This window comes from Narcine bancroftii, chromosome 10, assembly GCF_036971445.1.
Source record: "Narcine bancroftii isolate sNarBan1 chromosome 10, sNarBan1.hap1, whole genome shotgun sequence".
NCBI classification, from domain to species: Eukaryota; Metazoa; Chordata; class Chondrichthyes; order Torpediniformes; family Narcinidae; genus Narcine; species Narcine bancroftii.
The window spans coordinates 11,113,275-11,133,541 of record NC_091478.1 but is presented as its reverse complement, the minus strand read 5'-3'; the positions used below and the strand labels follow the sequence as shown (position 1 = coordinate 11,133,541).

The following is a 20,267-nucleotide window of genomic DNA, read 5'->3' as shown; positions in this document are numbered from 1 at the left end:
ATTACTTAAAGTGGTATGTGAGTGGAAAGAAAAAGGTTGAGAACCACTGATTTAGATTTATAAAAGGAATTTTGTCAGCCATATAAAATCTGAATCAATCATACAATTTGATTTGTTTCCCTGAAGTTCGAAACTGGTTGAGATAGCTGCATGAACACATTAAAATTAGCTTGCCAAGAGAATCCCTTGTTGAGTATTAAAACAGATTGATTCTTAATAGAGACTTTATTTAAAAGGCAAATCAAAAATGAGATAAAATGCACTATTTTCAGTGTGAAAGTTCAAGAAGAAAAGCACAGTGTTGGAGAGAGATGGTTGGATAATACCAAAGCAAGAACATTGTATTTGGGTATTTGTTCCTAGAACTGGACGTTGCCGATCTATTTTAAATAGATTTCCATCTCAGAAGGATATTGATGAATGAGCTGGATTTTTACCACTATCTTTTATTCCAGACTTATTTGAATTTAAACTCTTTAGCTGCCACATTGGGATTTGAAGTCAGGTCTCCAGAACAGGAGACCAGGCCTCTGGATATCCATCTAGTAAATTAGTCATTGCCACTTCTACTATTAGAAACAGGGAGTCAGATGAGCTGAGGAACTATGCTGTCACATTTTGATACACTGAAATAATACCACTTGTAGGAAACAGAGAGTGACACCTTACGATTAGAATGAGGATTTAAATGCATTTGCTAAGTGATGGGAAACCAACAGTGGTTTGCAAGACTGAATGTTGATTGTGCATTTAACGCAGAATAAAATTCACCCACAAATGTGTGGGACAGAAACTGATAGGTCATCTGACACGGTGACAAGAATTTTACTTTAAAGATCAGCCTGGTACTTAGGAATGGCGTAACCTCAAATTTGTATTCCTGAGATCATATTTTAGTTCACCTGGAATGTAGCATTTCTAAGGGCTTAAAATTGCTCAAATCTTTAGCTGGAGATATATTTATCTCGAGATCCAATCACTTGGAGTCCCAGAATCACAGGAACAAATCCTTCAGCCCACCAAGTTCTATGCTGGTCCCATTCTAGGACTGTATCCCCTTATGCCTTGTCCATCTAATTATCTGTCCAAATGCCTCTTGAAGAAAGTGAATTTGTCTGAATCCACCATCTCCTCTGACAGCACGTTCCAGGTACAAACCACTCTCCTTTCAAACATTTCTCCTTCAGATCTCCTTAAAACTCCTCCTGTACCTTCTTGACCTTGAACTTCCTTCAGGATGAAAGGTCTGGAAAATGTTGGAGAGCGCACAACTAGCGCGTTAAAATATAGTACGATCAAAATGATTTCGGAATAAGTAGAAAGATGAAAAATAATGGAAGCAATGCGAATGCAATCCCTAAAGATCAAAATAGGCTTTGGTTAAATTAGAATTTAACAGGAATAAAAAAGATTAATTAGTTGGATGAGATCCAATTTGAGTAACATTGACCTGTGCTTGTCCCGAACAATCCTTCTACTGCGCACTTTCAGCTTTTTCTCCTTTATTTATTATACACAACTCAATACAACATTGATCTGATTTAAACAACACTTTCTTGTGAGCCATAGCTCTGATAATACACGACATTAATTTTCACGGCCAAATCACATGACTGTTTATGCTCACTCTCCTCTGATTCTGTGCTTTGGCTTCTGAAGAGGAAATCTCATTTCCAACATTTCTACTTGCATCTGTTGCTGCTCAGCCTCCTCAGGGCACCAGTGCTGTGGTTCTCCCAGAACCCCTTGAACAGACTCAGATCAGGTACCAATGTACAAAAGTTCATGAAGCTGGCAAACTTGTTGCTCGCAGTAAGGCAATATTTGAGGATGAGTATTTATAAATTGATGATTATAAATCATCATGGATATCTCTAAATTTAAAAAAAATTAAACTCCTCTGATCAAATGATAATCTGTCCCATGTTCAATTAATTTATTGAAATTTGGAATGTTCAAATCATCAAATGAAAATGCTCTGGAAAACATGACTGCTATCATATTTAGAACCTTCTTTAATGAGAAACGGCATTAAGGTGCTAATTTGTGGCCAAGATTGCAGTCGGGGGCAGGACATCAAGTCTCATTGTCCACAGTTTAGAAAAAGATTGGTAATTGCAGTTTTCTGCTTTTGGACACGTCCTTGTGAGTCCATGAAAAGTTACACTTCTCCAGATAAAGTCGGAAGGTATCGACCTGGACTCATCTCTTTTACTGGTTTTTTTTTTGCCAGTGTTTCCTTGACTTCGGACAAGGAGGAGTTGTTTCCAGCTTTTCTCTTTGGACCTGTTGGCCCCGGTGTTCCGCAACTCTTCGAGCGCACTGAAGCTTTGGATGAAGCCGGTATTCTAGAGGATCACCTTGAACAGACTCCATTAAGGTGTGCAATGCGTAGACATGTTAAAATTTAACCTTGAAACTTAGAATTTTATTACCACTCCAGAGATAATCAAGAAAAAATATTGAAGCAACACAAAGATTCTGAAAATTAAACTTGAATCTGGGAAATGCTTGGTGATCGGCTGATTTTCTAAAGCGCAGCACTTGATTTCTTTTGAACTCTATTCACTCTGAACCACTTAGTTAATTTTGGGATGTTCAAATCAGCATAATTAGAATGCATTGATAAAGCAGGAGAAAACTAGCCCAACTTTGTGACTGTATTTTATTAGATATAGCAATTGCATCAGTCAATGTAGCTTGAACAACCATTGGCCCATTTTAGCCAACCTCCTTGTCCCTGGGATATGCACATGTGGAAAAATGCAACTGTAAGATAGAAATAAACCACAGAAAAATATAAAGCACAGACGAGGAGGAACATGTGGATATCTACAAAGACTGTGATCATGTTTAATATCTGAGAGTAAAAGCCTGTCTGTCAGGAGAGAAACTTGAACTAGCACCGCTGGAGGAAGCCCACACCCGCTCAGGTCTGATAACTGAGTAAATTCAAATCTCAGGGTTTGATGTTTCCCTTTGATCTCATCTCAGCTCATTCAGATATTTCAAAGAGCTCAAAAATCAATGCGCTTATGGCCTGTTTAATTGGGGGGGAGGTGGGGGGAAACAACCTGTATCTAAGTGTAAGCATACTTTTACATTTTTTGCACTTTGGAAGGTCTCCACAGAAACATAGAATATAATGTTATAATAGGCCTTAATAAAGCGTTCAGACCCAAAACGCTGACTGATAATTTCTACCCATGGATGCTGTCTGACTTGATGAGCTCCTCCAGCAATTCCTTATCTACACAATCTTAGAATAGTCGCTTAAAATTTTACCGGATATTTCAGATGCTCACAGGAAGCACATGGAGAAGAGTAAATGCAGCCAATTTTGGTCACCTGAAATTAGAACATGTTGGAAATGTGTCAGTGGGCTGATCAGTATCGGGAGGGAAAAGAAAGTAACATCTTGGATGAAACAGGAACCTGCAATTGTGTTCACATAATTAGTTTATTTTCATTCATGTCAGGACAACATATAAATGCACTGAAATTCTTACTTGCTGCAGCCAAACAGGTAGTTTTATTTTTTTTTAAATTATATTGCGGTCATTAAATTACGCCATGATAAAAAAGGGATAATAAATATAAGTGATAGATAGAAAATAAATATTTTTTACCCCTTTAGAGTATTTCCAGTACTTTCTGCTTTGTTTTTAAGAAAATAATTCTTAAAGTGGCAATTTCTTTTCTGCTGTACTTTTGATCACAGTCAATAATAAAGCAAACTGAATCCTCATCCTGCCATTGCCTCTTTTTACCAGTGCACCTTTGACTTCCAAGAAAGAAGAGCCGGTTTCAGTTCCTTTGCCTTTTGCTTCTGCACCTTACTCTGAGCATATCAAGCCACTGGACAATGCTGAAGTCCTCCAGGCCGGCCTTGATGAGTTTCCATTAAGGTATTAATGCAGGGAGTGTGGGACGTTTCCCCGTGAAGCTGAGTAACCACCACTAGGGTGATCTTCAAAAGTACACTCCCCAATTTTCTTGAACTGATTGCAGTCAGTTCCTTATTTAAGATAATTCCTTGAACTTGGAATTTTCAAAGCAGCATGAGAATTAAATGAAAAGCACAAGAAAAAAAATTGGTCAATATAATTTAACAAAATTTTGTTTGTGTGGATGCACAATTGTGTGAATCGATATGTACTCAGACCGCTGTAACTGTCTCACTATCCCTGGATCACAGACATGGTGCATACATTTGCCTGTTACCATTGCACGAATGCAGAAGAATTCGTTCTGGTGGAATATTTAGTTTCGTTGCCATTGCGAATTGATTTTCATCATATAAACGTGAACACTTATGCCAGATTTCCCTGATTCTGTTTAGCAGTATCTCCTTGGTTTCCAAAGAGGACGAGCTTTCTCGGGCTTTTCTTCTTTCACCTATTGCTCCTGAGCCAGCACAAAACTCAGAATGCACCGAGCCTTTGGATGATGTCGATGTTCCCCAGAATGATCTTGAAGAACTTCCAATAAGGTAACAATGTAAAGAACTTGAATTGAATTGTTTTATTGTCACACGCAAAATGCTTCATTTTATATCCTATCCATTGGAAGTCATCTAATTTAGAAGGCATGTGCTGAGAGATGCACTAAAGCTTGGTGTCGCCAATACAAGGACTTTGAGGGGAAGGACCACAGCTCGAGCAGCCATTGCCCTGCACCCCCCTCACCCCCCTCCAACCCCAGGACTCTGCTCAAAGTCGATGGGCCCCCTTCCACTTGAATCAGTCAAGTTTTGCTTTCTTCCGTATTTGTCTCCAAACTGACTATATAAAACACATAAAAATATTTGCATTTCAGAGGTGAAAAGAAAACAAGGCTTTTACTTAAGTATTCTGTGGTCTCCAGGTCCACCATTGAGAATGGCTGGACAAGAGTCCTTCCAATACCAGGCACTGAGGGGTTGAGACCAGAGGGGAAGTCCCTCAAACAGAATTGGAAGGAAACCACAAAGAGCCTCAGAATAAAATAGAAAATGAATGAAACAATGCACAGTGATAGAAATGTGTGGATATGACAGTAAGGATGTGAAAAGACTGAAGAGTTTTCTTTTGTAAATAATTTATTGTGAATTTTACTTTTGGTAAAAAACACTTTCTTTCCCAACCCATACCCCCTTGCCCACCCCTCATAAATGCTGCTTGGCCTGCTGAGTTCATCCACAAGCTTGTTTTCTACCCCACAGTTGAGGCTCTCGAGAGTTGAAGAAGCTGAGGATGTCTCTGCTGTTCCTCACCTTTTGCTTCATCCAGCAAGTCAAAGAGCAGTGGAGGGACACGTTCCTGATTTCCTTGCTGAGCTCAAATATTCTCCAGAAAATAAGCATATGAAAGTGTAGATTTATCAATAGCCAAATATCCTCCAGAAAATAAGCATGTGAAAGTGTAGATTTATCAATAGCCAAATATTCTGAGCATCCTGAATAATAATTTTAAAAAAAACAAATTATCGGTGATGACAAGACAGTTGAATGCAAACTGTTCTGCAACAACAAATATGGACCACAAGTCTGTTGGTAAAAATTGACAACAGGCTTTTAGGTCAGATGTTAAAACATTTAAAGGGATTAAAAGCTCTAAAAAGAGAGAAAATAGTCCAAACAATTTAGAGCAAGTTTTTGAAAAATATTACATTTTTAGTGGTAAATGTTTTAAAGATGATTCAACATTTCATTTGTAATTTTTATGCTGCAAATATACAAATTGATAAGTATTGTTTAGTTTGTGCAAAGACACAAAAGGTTTCAATCAAATTCCAAATTTGAACTTTAGGTAACATTGTCACAAAATCTGAAATCATTAAATATGTTTCTCATTTTCCATAAATTGGATATCCAATTCAGTTTGTACTTTCTCTAGTGCCAGGAAACATTGACAAATTATTCCTAAAATATATTTCCATTCTTTATATCGTACATAAAAACATGCACATACACACACACACACACTACTGAATGTTTCAGTCAGGACATAGGAATGTAGAATTGCAGGAGTTGCAGTAGATTAGAGACTCGCCTTGTGAATTCCTCCGAAGTTTCATTTGAATTGTCCACGGCTCAGCAGCAGTAAATGAGTACGTTACCTCTCTCGTAAAAACATTTTAAACTTGCATATACAGATCCAAACAGTGAGCTTTTGCAGCTCATTATTACCATTTTAGTAATGTGTCAACTTTTCACTCATACTGTTTTCACCAGAAGGCCGAACTGCATATACACCTGCCATTCACACGGCACCATGATGGATAGAAGTGGGTAGATTCACAACATTTAAGGTGACCAAAATTTAACACTGATTTCAGGATATTACTGCCCATGTTTCCTTGGCCAGAGAGTTCTTTTTGTTGTTTTATTCCGAGGCTTCTTCAATCCTACTCCAAGAGCTATTGCCATTTACACTGCCATCAACGTGGTGGTAGACATTTGGTCTGATTTTTAACGAGTGGGAACGTCGGGGAGCAGAATATGCCAGCCAGTAATGAGAAGCAAATGCTTTCTCTTCCCTAAGAAAGGATACTGAGACCAATTATGGTATCTCCTGCCCTACCGGTTGGTTGAATGAATTTCCTCATGTGCTAATCTAACTGTGTTAGTATGAATTAATACCAATCATTCTTTTGCAAGCATTAATGAAGAAAGGAAAACATAACCCAAGTTGTTTGCCTGACTGTTACAACCACTTTTCTGAAAGCATCATCCACAATTCTCATGATGCAATTACACTGTGAGTCATTAGATGGACTGTGGTTTGAGTTTTACAGTTACAAATGAGGTAAAATGGGAGTGGCACTGGAATGGTTGCATAAATCAGTTTGCATAATTATTAGTTCTGTAAAGATCATAATATATTTGTATTTATTTCTCTGCTAGTGCATTTCTATCTGGTTTGCTTTCATCTGGCAAAGAAAGTCCTCCATTTATAATTCCTGCTGAACCTGAACTTGAAGCTGCACAAGAGACCCTTGAACAAATTCTTAACAGGTACTAATGTTTGAACTAAACTCTTTTATTGTTATTACTTCTTTACTCGTTTTGTAATTAACCTAACACATATATGGTTTGATACGATCACATCAGACCTGAGTACATTGAGTCAATGCCAGCCAACACGTTTGAATATTATTTTAAAATTCCTTGTTCTTCAGTTTAGATCTACATTCAACATTGCAGCCTCCCAGCTGGGAATCATGTTTACATCAGTCCCATTCTCGATCTTAGCAATTTTTTTTGTTTGCAATTGGCCGCTATGCACTTTGACTCATTTGGTGTCTTAAGAAGGAAATATCTCAAGATAAAAAGCTCAAGCAATTTATATGGATCATAATATTCTCCCATTGTGAGTTGGGAGGAGGAAGTGAAGCCTTGCACAAGTTGGATGGATTGGAGTGTTGTACTGAGAAGAGGAGGAGCAGATGGGGGAGAAGTAGTCTTTTGGCGGTTAGAGGGTTTGAAACCTTGAACTACTTGGGGAAGGGAAACTTGGAGCCTGTCCTGATTGAGGATGGTGTAGGGGGAGGAATTGGAACCCTGGAGGATTTGGAGAGAGCCACAGACTTTTTACTAGTTTGAAGGGGTTGAAATCTATGAGATTGGAACCCTGGACTATTGCACGATGAGTGGAATTGGATGTCTGCACTGCTTAGGTAATGATGCTGATGGGGCTTCAAAATAGTTGGTTGGAGGTAGCAGGTACCAAAATGGACTTCTTTGTACGGCAGATTAGATGTCTGTTCTTGGTTTCATGCACTGCCCCACTGAGTCCTCCTGCAAATTGCAGGAACAACGCCTCATCTTCCATATGGGCACCGTCCAACTGGATGGCATTAACAATGATCTCCAATTTCCTTAAAAACACCCCACCCCGCCCAATCTTCGTCCCTGTCTCCTTTCCTCTAGTTCTATCTCTCTCTCTCTTCCCTTTTCCCTCTGTTTCCTTTTACAGAGCCAAAATCAATTCTCATCTCTCCTCTTATCATATCCAATTCACACCTTTTGTCTGTTGGCCTGGACTCCTCCTTCCAGTCTTTAATTCAGAAGTCGGCCTGCTTTTTGCTTATGCATTGAAGAAGGGCTTTGGCCCGAAATGTCAGTAACATATCTTTACCTCCTATGGATGCTGCACATGACAGGACTAATTTAAATGGACGGGAGTTTTAGTTTGGTGCTGTATTATGAAGGCTACTTGTTCTGGGAATGAGTAACAAAGATCGTCAGGGGTAAGTGTAGAGGAATATTTCAAAGTATTTTTGCCTGAGGAATGACATCCCTTGATGCAAACAGTAGTGATTGTTGGCAAATTTCACTCCATCCAAATTTCTTTTCAACTTTCATTGCTGAAGTAATGCTACATGATTGAATTTTTAGAGCGCATTTTTCTTTGTAATTTAATCCTAGGGAGGCAGATGGATCTCATACTCAAAATATTTTTTTCTCTAAATCTCTGTCCCAACACAAAAAGATCAGAAGCAAAGACTTTCTATTTACCTTCTGAAATGTTGCTACTAGTCACGTTACATTTCAGATGTGGACAGTATCTATGCAGTTAAACTCGGGAAGAGAAAGGTTAAAATAACGATTAACTAGAAATAACAAATATTTTGAATTGAAGGTTTAAAAAAAATCTCATGACTGGCAAGAAAGACTTGATAGCTGCAGGTCTAGAACTACTAAGTGTTCACTCTAATTCACCATTTCAAATTTCTTTGAATCTTTTTTTTAGCTCCAGCAGATCTCATGTCTGCATGTGCCTGTTGTGAGACTGATTAGAGATTGCATTTTCAAAGTAGCCTACTTACCACAACAGAACAAAGTATATTTTACAGTGCTATGTTCAAAAGTGCTGGAGAAACTCAGCAGATCGCGCAGCCTCTACAGGAAGTAAAAGGTAACCCATGTTTTGGACCTGAGGCCATTTCTTTCAGTGTTGTGTCTGAACAAAGCTAAATGCTAGCACCAGGTTTGGGAACCATACCAATTAAAGCCTCAGACATGAATATTTCAGATAATTGTGAACACTTCTGTTTGCTGTTGAAACAATGTGGTCATGTAGTTTCAACAAAGGTCAAGCACTTCAAAGACTTGGTCCTATAGACCTGAAAAACAATTTCCATTAAGCACCACTTAGAGTGTTTGCTTATTGATGGTGATACTGTTCAGGGATTTATGGCTTTAGCCAATGTTAAGAAACTCCTTGAAGTAAAATACAAAAGTCTGCAGACACCAAGGTTGAAATAAAAACACAAAGCTGGAGAAACACAAAGCAGGTCAAACCGTGCACTTTAGAAAGCAAAGGTAAAGATACCATATACCTTGATGAAGGGCTCAAGCCTGAGTATCCATCTTTATCTTTGCTCCGTTTGATCTGTTGAGTTTCTCCAGCATTGTGTTTTTAACTTAAGAAACGCCTTGAATTGTTGTTATGTTTTAATGACGCCTATATCTAACCACTGTTCGTTTAGAAGTCACATCTTCAGTTTTATCCTGTAATTTCATTAACAGTGTTGGTGTACAGCAGTTTTATGTCAAGTAATGTTCCAACCATTGTACAAAAGTACCCAGAATCCAAAGTAGGAGCTTCTACCAGCACCAAACCCATATAGAATGGGACCGTCCAGAGTGAGGTCTGGTGTTATTACCATTAATTTAGATTTACAAGCAGATGATCTTCAGAGTCAAATTTCCGATATATTGTACGTCATGAACCAGTCCAATGGGAGTTCAAAATCTTGAAATCTATCAGGGCCATCTGGTCATGACACTCTTGCTCGCATTACAGGGGAAAGCAGGCAACCTCTTTTCAGCAAAGAAATGCAAAATGGTGCTTCACTTAATTTTTTTAAGGTCGTGCTTTTTTTTGCTGTGTGTTTTCTTTGAAAATTAAACAGGCTTTGCTTTCCTCTATATTTATTATTGATACCACCAGTGAATGATGTCAGCTCTTCTAATTTGTAAGCTTGCAGTGCATGATGCATTTACACTCCTGGGTGAGGCTGTCTGCATTGCTGTTTATCAGGCAGGGTTTTCCTGTTCGCTCATTCTTTTCCACACAGATATGATATTCTGAGCCCTCACTATGTGGGTTTTCCACTGCTGCTCAGTGTTAGGTACTAGTTTGTTGGCACTGTAAACCTAATTCTAACCTAAGTTGTTCAAATGATCAATTGGAGGATGAAGACAGCAGGAACCAGGTACGTAAAGAGGTTGGTCAGACAGACAACAAAATAGAAAGAGCATGCAAAAAAGGCATGGAAATAAACATTTGGCTTTTAATAATTTAATTTGCTTTATTTCATGGAGTTAATAATAAGCGTACTTCAAAGTAACTAAAATTCAAGTCAGCATTACAAGCTCGCTCCAGAAAATAGCTCACTCTAATGTACAGTGGCATTAACAGTTAATGTAGACAAAGTACAATTTCCAAAGAGGCATAAGTAAAATACTGTAAAAACACACAGTGACTGCTGGAGGAACTCAGCCAGTCTTGCAGTGACCAGAGGAGGTAAAGCTATATTACTGACGCTTTAGGTCTGAGCCCTCCAACAACGTATGGGCAAAAAGCAGGCAGGGGTCTCTATAAAAGACAAAGGTGGGAGGGGGAGGAGTCCAGACCAACAAACAAAAGATGGTCATTGGATGCGATAAGAGGAAAGGTGAGAATTGATTTTTGGATCTGTGGAAGGAGTTGGAGGGGAAAGGGGAGGGCGGGGGGGGGGGGATTAGAGGAAAGGAGACAGAGGAACAAAGTTGGGGGGGGTGGAGGGTAAAATGCTGTACTTGTGGGAAACCTGAAATAACAACAAAATGGAAGGCAGAGGTTGAATGACAAAAGGGTCCAAAATCCAAAAATCCAAACAAGCTGGGGGAATGGTAGAATAATTATCAAAGGTATGTGGAAGCTGAACATCTGAATTAAAAATGCAGTCAATGGTCATTATCAGATCTTGTGTCACTTTTGAGTGCAGAGGTTTAAATGGGCCCAGTCAGAGGTGAAGTGCATGAGTTTACATTATTCCAACCAAGCTTCATGTAATAAATAAATCAGTGAAGGAGAGAGAGGGAAGATTAGAGTGACTGGAAATGAGGCATCAGGTCTGTAGGCTGAATGGCTGCACTCTGGAAATGATCACCCAGTTTGTGTTTGGTCAATGCAGAGATAATGGATTATATTTCTGTTTGATGAAATGATATTTGGTTTGAATGGCATTATATTTTCTGCAGCGTTTTGCCTAGGCATAGGAAATATTGGGCTAACTAATGATGTCACACGTGTGAGAAACAGAAGTACCTTCACAGAAATTGCTTGAGACAAAAATTGAGAACAAAGAACGTTTATTAGACAACAATGCAAAGTTGGGTGCTTTCCCCTTACCCTGGGAATGCACACATACACTGGGGCTCACCCAACTTTTATACAGTTGATTTCAGTATAGAAGTACCCTCCCCCTTACATTCTTCTGCCTCCTGGGTGAGTTTGGCATTAGGCAATCCTGTCTGCCGACGTGCTGTTTCTGTGAACTTGGAGGACCAGGGGGTATCCTGGCGGTGTCCCATCATGTCATTGTCCTTATTCACACCTTCCCGACTCTCAGGGCTGACTAACTTCTTATATGCAGAACTTGCTAATTCTGTCTCTCTCTTCTCTTTGGCTTGGCTTCGCGGATGAAGATTTATGGAGGGGGTAAAAGGTCCACGTCAGCTGCAGGCTCGATTGTGGCTGACAAGTCCGATGTGGGACAGGCAGACACGGTTGCAGCGGTTGCAGGGGAAAATTGGTTGGTTGGGGTTGTGTGTTGGGTTTTTCCTCCTTTGTCTTTTGTCAGTGAGGTGGGCTCTGCGGTCTTCTTCAAAGGAGGTTGCTGCCCGCCGAACTGTGAGGCGCCAAGATGCACGGTTTGAGGCGAGATCAGCCCACTGGCAGTGATCAATGTGGCAGGCACCAAGAGATTTCTTTAGGCAGTCCTTGTACCTCTTCTTTGGTGCACCTCTGTCACGGTGGCCAGTGGAGAGCTCGCCATATAACACGATCTTGGGAAGGCGATGGTCCTCCATCCTGGAGATGTGACCCACCCAGCGCAGCTGGATCTTCAGCAGCGTGGACTCGATGCTGTCGACCTCTGGCATCTCGAGTACTTCAATGTTAGGGATGAAGTCGCTCCAATGAATGTTGAGGATGGAGCGGAGACAACGCTGGTGGAAGCGTTCTAGGAGCCGTAGGTGATGCCGGTAGAGGACCCATGATTCGGAGCCGAACAGGAGTGTGGGTATGACAACGGCTCTGTATACGCTTATCTTTGTGAGATTTTTCAGTTGGTTGTTTTTCCAGACTCTTTTGTGTAGTCTTCCAAAGGCGCTATTTGCCTTGGCGAGTCTGTTGTCTATCTCGTTGTCGATCCTTGCATCTGATGAAATGGTGCAGCCGAGATAGGTAAACTGGTTGACCGTTTTGAGTTTTGTGTGCCCGATGGAGATGTGGGGGGGCTGGTAGTCATGGTGGGGAGCTGGCTGATGGAGGACCTCAGTTTTCTTCAGGCTGACTTCCAGGCCAAACATTTTGGCAGTTTCCGCAAAACAGGACATCAAGCGCTGAAGATCTGGCTCTGAATGGGCAACTAAAGCGGCATCGTCTGCAAAGAGTAGTTCACGGACAAGTTTCTCTTGTGTCTTGGTGTGAGCTTGCAGGCGTCTCAGATTGAAGAGACTGCCATCCGTGCGGTACCGGATGTAAACAGCGTCTTCATTGTTGGGGTCTTTCATGGCTTGGTTCAGCATCATGCTGAAGAAGATTGAAAAGAGGGTTGATGCGAGAACACAGCCTTGCTTCACACCATTGTTAATGGAGAAGGGTTCAGAGAACTCATTGCTGTATCTGACCCGACCTTGTTGGTTTTCGTGCAGTTGGATAACCATGTTGAGGAACTTTGGGGGGGAATCCGATGCGCTCTAGTATTTGCCAAAGCCCTTTCCTGCTCACGGTGTCGAAGGCTTTAGTGAGGTCAACAAAGGTGATGTAGAGTCCTTTGTTTTGTTCTCTGCACTTTTCTTGGATCTGTCTGAGGGCAAAGACCATGTCAGTAGTTCCTCTGTTTGCGCGAAAGCCGCACTGTGATTCTGGGAGAATATTCTCGGCGACACTAGGTATTATTTCTAAGGCTTACTAATTACATATGTGGAACTTGCTGCCTCTCTCTAAGGCTAGAAGACCCTTATCTTATTCAGACTAACTTTACTTCCTACATTCTATTATCTACCGTTATCCTATTCATACTGGCTTTATTCATTACACATATATCCATACTAGCTTTCTTCATCTCCTCCATCTCTCATATTTTCATATTAGTTTTACTCATCTCTCACACACGTGTGGTCCACCTCTTTGCATTTGCTATCTTTGCCACTTGACATCTCCTTGCTCCAATGACACCAAATGGGTTGATCTTATACTCACTGGGTTCCACAAACTGAATAATCACCATCAATGGCTTCTCTTCTCGTAATGCCGCAAACACCTTTAAAATATTCCTTCAAATAAATGCTCATTCAGTATCTTGCTGACATCCAGTTCAGCCTCAGCATTCCCAGTGTTGACCACTTCATTGTCTGTGAAATGAATGGCCCTTCCAACTTAAACAATTCCATGAATACAGATTCCACTCGTTTTCTGCAGTGGCTGTTTAAAACAGAACCAGGCTGTATGCAACCTTAGGGAATATTTGAAGCTGTGACTCCTGATTTTGGCTTCTATTTAACCACTCTAACTTCCATCTATGGCTGGAATTCTCAATTATCACATCTGTTACCCCAAAATTCAACTGTGACCAAGTTCAATGTACACGCTACTTGCTGACCCACATTACCTCTCAGTTAAGTAAAGCATTGGTATTAAAGTTCTCCTCCTTTTTTGCAAGTTTCTTCATGGGTTTGCCCTCTGCCTCAAGAATTTCCTTCAGTTTTCTGTGATAAACTCTGAGCTATGATTTTCAGAGATTACTGTGCTCCTACACTTCTAGACAAATTTATCCATTCCATCACTGATTAGGATCAACAATAACTGTAAGTGGTTCATTATCAACTATAATATGGCAAAAGCATTTGGTGGCAGAGCACTTCAGCTGCCAAGTGCCTTGGATTTGCATTTCCTGTAAAACTTCCCTGCCTATCTTTTAACCATTCCCTTCTCCTTTTTCAGGCTTGGTCCTTCCATGCCTCCTCGATTCAAGACTTCTCCCAGAAACTCCCTGAATGTTGTGACAACGCTACCCACTCATACCCTGTGATCCAGATTCTTAACTATCCTTTGGATGAACAGAAAATTGCCCTCAGGCCTGCTCTAAATCTCTGATCCCTTCCCCTAAACCTATGCCTTCCAGTTTTATAGGTCTCTACTATGGGGAAATGTTTCCTACTATCTGCCTACAATCTACAAATGTTAATCCTCTGTCCTTGATGTCTCTTCATATGATACTACTTCTTGTTTGGCTTGGCAACCCTGACTGGATATTCTAAAACACTAAATGTGTGGCATAAATGGGATTTGATTTTTTTTTAGTATCCACCGACCACGATCATATTGATACATATTAGCTTAATTGAATTTGAAACTCCTTTGCCATATTATAATTTACAAAGTAATAGATTTTGTGGTTGAAAGTTGATCAGTTTTGTAATTTTCTTTCTCAATTTGCAACTTCTTCTATATCAGTTGAAATTTATTTCTGTCGTATAGGATGGCATAATTCTTAACACAAATAAAATCCTGATGAATCAGAAGTCCTTAAAAACTAATCCCAATGAGCACAAAGAAAACCTCTTGATGTTATTGCAATAAAATACAAAATGGTTAATTCAGATTTGGTCGTCAATCCCATTACAGTGGATTTTAAAAGTTGGGAACTGTTATCATTGATACTCACATATTTTCTACCAATGATCAGTAATAAGTTGGAGGTGGGGTGGCACATATGATTCACAACAAAATCAAGTTATTTGGAAAAAAATAATTTGCTTTAACTGTGAAACAAACACAAATGCAGCAACTTATCTCAGCAGAAGCAATCATTTCTTCAGTGAGCAGAAGATGCAAATTATTTGCATTAAAACTATCTCAGCTGCTTAAGTTATGTGGGCACCAAACTTTATTAGTTGGGAAATTACTTCATTATCTCTGCTCTGCCAAATTCACTATGTTGTCATTGTATGCAGCCTTAAGTATTGTTGCTAGATAACAACTCTTAATCGCTCCAGTCAGCAGGCGATAACAGCTGATGAAATTCTTACAGTTGAGTCAGTCATTTTAAAACTGTACAACTTTTTCCTTAGCTTTAAAATTAACGTTCTTATTACTTCAAATTCCTTGAAAAGTAAAGCACTGGAAATGCTTAACATCTGAAATTAGAACTGAAAATATTGATTCAAATGTTGATGCATTTTAAGTTGTAATGTACATGGTTAAAGCACATGAGAAAGCGATGAAAGTATAAATGCCATGTCAAACACTTGAAAAATGAAAACATATTTCAAGAAATAAACAAGTAATCTGCAAATGCTGCTGTCTTCGTGCAGTACACAAAAGGGCTGGAGGTACTGAGCAGGCCCAAAACATTGATTGCCTTATGGATATTGTGTGCCCTGCTGAGTTTCTCCAGCACATACTTTAAGAGTCAGCTCGAGTCCTTTTAAAATAAAAAACGGGAAAAGTGGTATTTGATTGTACTAGATCATAGAAATGGTGTGTAATGTTTTCTAGTTTTCGATTTCCAAAATAAATGGCATCTCTTGGTCTGTATGATCATTGTGAAGGATTTGCCTTGTGTGTTGTTTTTAAAAAGGCTTAAGGCTCCAGGAACCCAGCCTTTGGTTATCTGGACCACATGTCATTTCAACTTTCAATCCATGAATCTGTTAGAGACTTGTTCACTGACATGTCCACAGGTATGATTTTTGAAAAAAAGTCAATTGCATTTATTTAATATTGTGGTTTATTTTTATCACCAGCTCCTTTGTGTCTGGTTCCACCAAAGCTACGGGCTGTATTGCTGGGCCATCAGATCCTGCTGTTACCTCTTCTCCACAGGAGCACATACATTTTCTCCAGGAAGATGCTGCTTTAAGGTACTATACATTAAATTCATTTGCCCTGGAACAATCTTAATATTTCTCAATGGAACCTTATTCCTTCATATCTTCATCAGTGACTAAATACGTGCTTCATTTTTCTATGTCTCCAGCTGAATAGTTGAGTGTTCTTTGTGTCAGTCAGATGATAGACGGCTTTCCTTTGATTTCCACTCCAGTTTTTTTAACCACATGCCAACTTTAAGGCCTTCCTAACAAGCTGATACTTCTTGCTTTCAGATAGAACTTACTTCTGTGAATTAAGAATTGGAAACAGACTAAATGTAAACTTGATGCCATGAGGATATGACCACTTTGGATTAATTGATGTAATATTGAATTTGGTTTGTCACATTCAATCAATGACAGGATACAAGAGGAGAGTAATTTTCTCTTCATTCCTAGAAGTAAGCACTCATTCAATTTGAAGAATCAAATGTCTGTGCTTCTCTTATTAATTTATATTTTGATTTTTGGCTGTCATTCAGTATAATATATACTGATTTCTGGCAGTCATATATGGTGTTTGATTGGCAATTGGAAAATTAACTTTTTCCCCACTTTGGTTGACTTGAGGGGAAATAAAAAAAATTAACTCTGAAGAAATGAACACTTGCTTCTCATTCAAGTACTTGAATGCTAATAAAGATCATGTGAAACAAGTGGGTTGTGACAAAGGCTATTTATAGCATGAAGACCAGAAACACAAGCGAGATAAGTTATGCCTGAGCTGGACAGGACTTTCCTCATTGGCTGTTTTCAGTACGATCGACTGATTATGCTGTCCATATTGTCAGTCTATAACCCTTTATCAATTGATGCCATCATTCCAAGAAAGTTAAAATAATTCCAAGAAATTCCAACATTAGCTTTACTGGAACCGCTGGCTTACTGTTTATTGAGAACCTTCACTCTAGCTTGGACTACTGCTGCAAGTTGGACTGGAGTATTTGAACTCCATTAGCCAAATAAAGGGCACTGTGTGCTATCATAGAGTCTGGGAAGGATTCACTCTCTTTATACTCCAGTTGATTTTTGACTATAATTTATCACTTCTACAGAAGAAGAGCCCTAGTGTGATATCCTGCTTGATGACGTACTGCAGACTCTTGGGAATAAATTATAATAAAGATACAATAAAACAGAATATTGTGTCCATCTAAGCTTTACAATGCATTAGTGTGGACCTCAACCATCATACACACAAACTCAGCAGTCTGATATATAGCACAAAGGAAGCCTTGATTCAGAGAGCAAAAACTTGACCTCACTGTAGATGAATGAAATTACAGACATAAATAACAATTCCGCTGGCCCCCAAGGGATGACACGAGGCCGCTGAGCGATCAATTGCTGCATTTGGATCGAAAGCATCTGGATGGATGTCAAGGAACAAATGATAGAAAGGAATCAGCCAAGGAGAAGATAACATCCATATCTGAAAAAGGAGGAAACCTGCTGAGGTCACGATATTTCCATTATTTTCTATCAAATGCTTGGAATGTACTGGAAATTATAATGTGGGTGATAAGAATGCATACAATCTTCAGAAGGCATTTGTAGGTGAGGCCTGTTGGGGCTTTGGCTCTATTGCTGATAGGTTGCAAGAAATTCAGTTGGCACTGGCTCACAATTGCAAGGGTTCCTAAACTGTGTTGATGATGATGTCTGAGTCTTGTGGTGGTGGGGGCAAGGGCCCAGTGATGCACAACTGTTATGTGCGGGTCCCATGAACTCTTACTTCCACTGCCACCATCCTGTTTCAAACAACTGCCGTAAATACTGTGTCACAAGCTGAATTCCACTACTTTTAGCCACTGGCCTTAATCTGCACTGACGTGTCATTACAAAGTAAAAACACAATGCTGGATAACTCAGTAGGACAAATAGTGTATTTTATATAGCAAAGATAAAGATACATCACCAACATTTTGGGCTTGAGCCCTTCATCAAGGTTGAAGGGCTCAGACCTGAAACGTTGATGATGTATCTATAACTTTGCTATATAAAGTATAGTTTGACCTGCTGAGTCATCCAGTACTGGGTTGTGTTTTTTACTTTGACTACAAGTGTCATTAAGAAAGCCCTAATTTTCTTGGGAAATCTTGATGAAATTTTTGTGATCACTGGAGTTATTTCTACTGAGAGTAATCCTTTGCTTTTCTGACTGTGCTCTGGTATTGCAGTCCATAGGGAGACTGCAAAGGGATCTGAAGGTGAGGCAGTTCCCCACTACAGATATATACAATGTTGAAGTATAAAACCAACCTCAGCCAGTGTAGCTCGTGCCTACAAACTTATTGTTACTGATTTCAAGGGCAGGAAGTGGCTGTGAGGACTGAAAGTATTAATTTCATTTTTAAAAATTGTCTAGGTATGCTTAAATGTTTCAACCTTTTGGACTCCATGTCCCCGTTTTCTGGACCCAGTCCAGAGAATATATTACAAAAGGTTAAAAATGGCTAGAGTCGAAAAGGTTAATCATTGCAGAGCATGAGTGGTTTTAAAATGTACATATTTAGCTCTTTCAACCATTTTAATTGTACTGTATTTGGTTTTGGAATGTTTCTGAGAGTCAGTGACATTCACTGTGTTTTGATGGCCTCATTTTCCTGGGAGATGTCTTTGCTGCAATTGTCAATGTTTTCCAATGGGTCTAGTCGGGACGTGTTCTCCTCCCACCCACGTGGCAGAATTACATTATGTAAGACTTTACCGATGCTTGGTGCCGTCCTAATGGAGGACAGATTCTGCAGGAGTGGCTGAGAAGGAGGCTAAGAGAGTGAGAGCGTGAATGAGAGGGAGGTCAAAGATTGTCGGTGTGGGGATGGGTGTAACCTTTCAAAGTGCGGAGCTGGCAGGTCGGGTGATCTGTCCCAAGGTGTCCGCATTTTCTACGGACTTGCAATTTAACTCGTGAATCCTGCAATTTCACACAGCATTTGTCTGAGTGCTTTTGGTCCTTTAAATTAATTTTAGCGTGACATTAAAGCACACATGGTGGAGCTAATCATGTGGGATTTAATTTTGATGAGTGCATTAGAGAAAATGTAGTTCATGCCTGATGTTCAGGCAGATCAGGATGTAATAACTTGTTGTAATTTTTGAACCTCACTACTTTAGCCGGTGCCCTCATTTAACGCTCTGCAGCTGAGCATGTCCAACGCAGGAAGAGCCCTTCATTCAATTGATTTTACACTGGCTGTTGCTCAAATTTTACTATTATTCAAGGTTGCTAAAGTATGTAGAGATAATGTCTTTTCTTACAAGCTCCTCTGCAAGCTCATTTCTCCATAGTACTGTTGCAAAACCAAGCCTGATAATTGGTCACATGGTACAGATGAAAATCAACCGGAGAAAAGATATGGTTTTATCGCAAAAGGCTGTGGTTAGTCATCTTCAGAACATTTTACACAAAATGCTTTAAAATTCCATTTCATCCTAGAATTTAATATTTGACCACCCTGCACTTTGCACAATTCACATATATTTACACCTGATTTAATCAATGGTATCATATATTGATAAGAATATGAAACCATCTTCAGACATTTGGATCTTGCTGTTGAAAAAAATTTGTGAGTCGCTCTTTGTCAGTTATTTTAACGGTATAGGCCGTTTTCAAGCTTAAAGGATTAATTAATTCATGTATTTTTTATGATTTAAAAACAGCTTTTTTTTCCAAAATTGAAACCCATTCTGCAAAGTATTGTTTAATGCGTTTTTTTTTTGTTTTTCAGGGTTTCTGAGCCCAGTGAGAGCAAAGAGCAAGTCAATAATCTTTCCCCATCTACAACCTTTTCCTCTCCACAATCTGATGGTGTTGACAAGCCATTCAATAATACCACAAACCTTCAAGAAGAGCTAAAGTATGTGAAGCAAAGTTATTGTCAACAGTTTCATTGTTATTAGTGAGTACTTCCATCGAGTTTAATAGCACAGAAACCCACCCTTTGGTCCATTAGATCCATGATGACAATCAAGTAATCTTCACCCATTTTTTTTTTTTAGCATTTGGCCCTCGATGCCTCAGCACCAAGTACTCACGTGGATAGCTCTTAAATGCAATGAGATCCTTGTAGCGCATCAAATGACTCAAAGACTTGTTGACTCAAACCAAGGCTTTTATTAACAAAAGACT

The 20,267-nt window shown here is 39.5% G+C and overlaps 1 protein-coding gene across 7 annotated transcripts in view; it reads left to right on the top strand.

Moving 5' to 3' along the window:
* Positions 1-20,267, top strand: part of LOC138744158 (microtubule-associated protein futsch-like) — a 210,573-nt gene that overhangs the window by 98,974 nt on the left and 91,332 nt on the right. For all 7 annotated transcript variants that reach the window (XM_069899816.1, XM_069899815.1, XM_069899814.1 and 4 more), the window contains 6 exons: positions 2,234-2,380; positions 3,774-3,908; positions 4,343-4,492; positions 6,887-6,997; positions 16,007-16,123; positions 19,867-20,037. In XM_069899816.1, the coding sequence (XP_069755917.1) occupies positions 2,234-2,380; positions 3,774-3,908; positions 4,343-4,492; positions 6,887-6,997; positions 16,007-16,123; positions 19,867-20,037 (831 nt within the window). The remainder of the gene's footprint in view (positions 1-2,233; positions 2,381-3,773; positions 3,909-4,342; positions 4,493-6,886; positions 6,998-16,006; positions 16,124-19,866; positions 20,038-20,267) is intronic.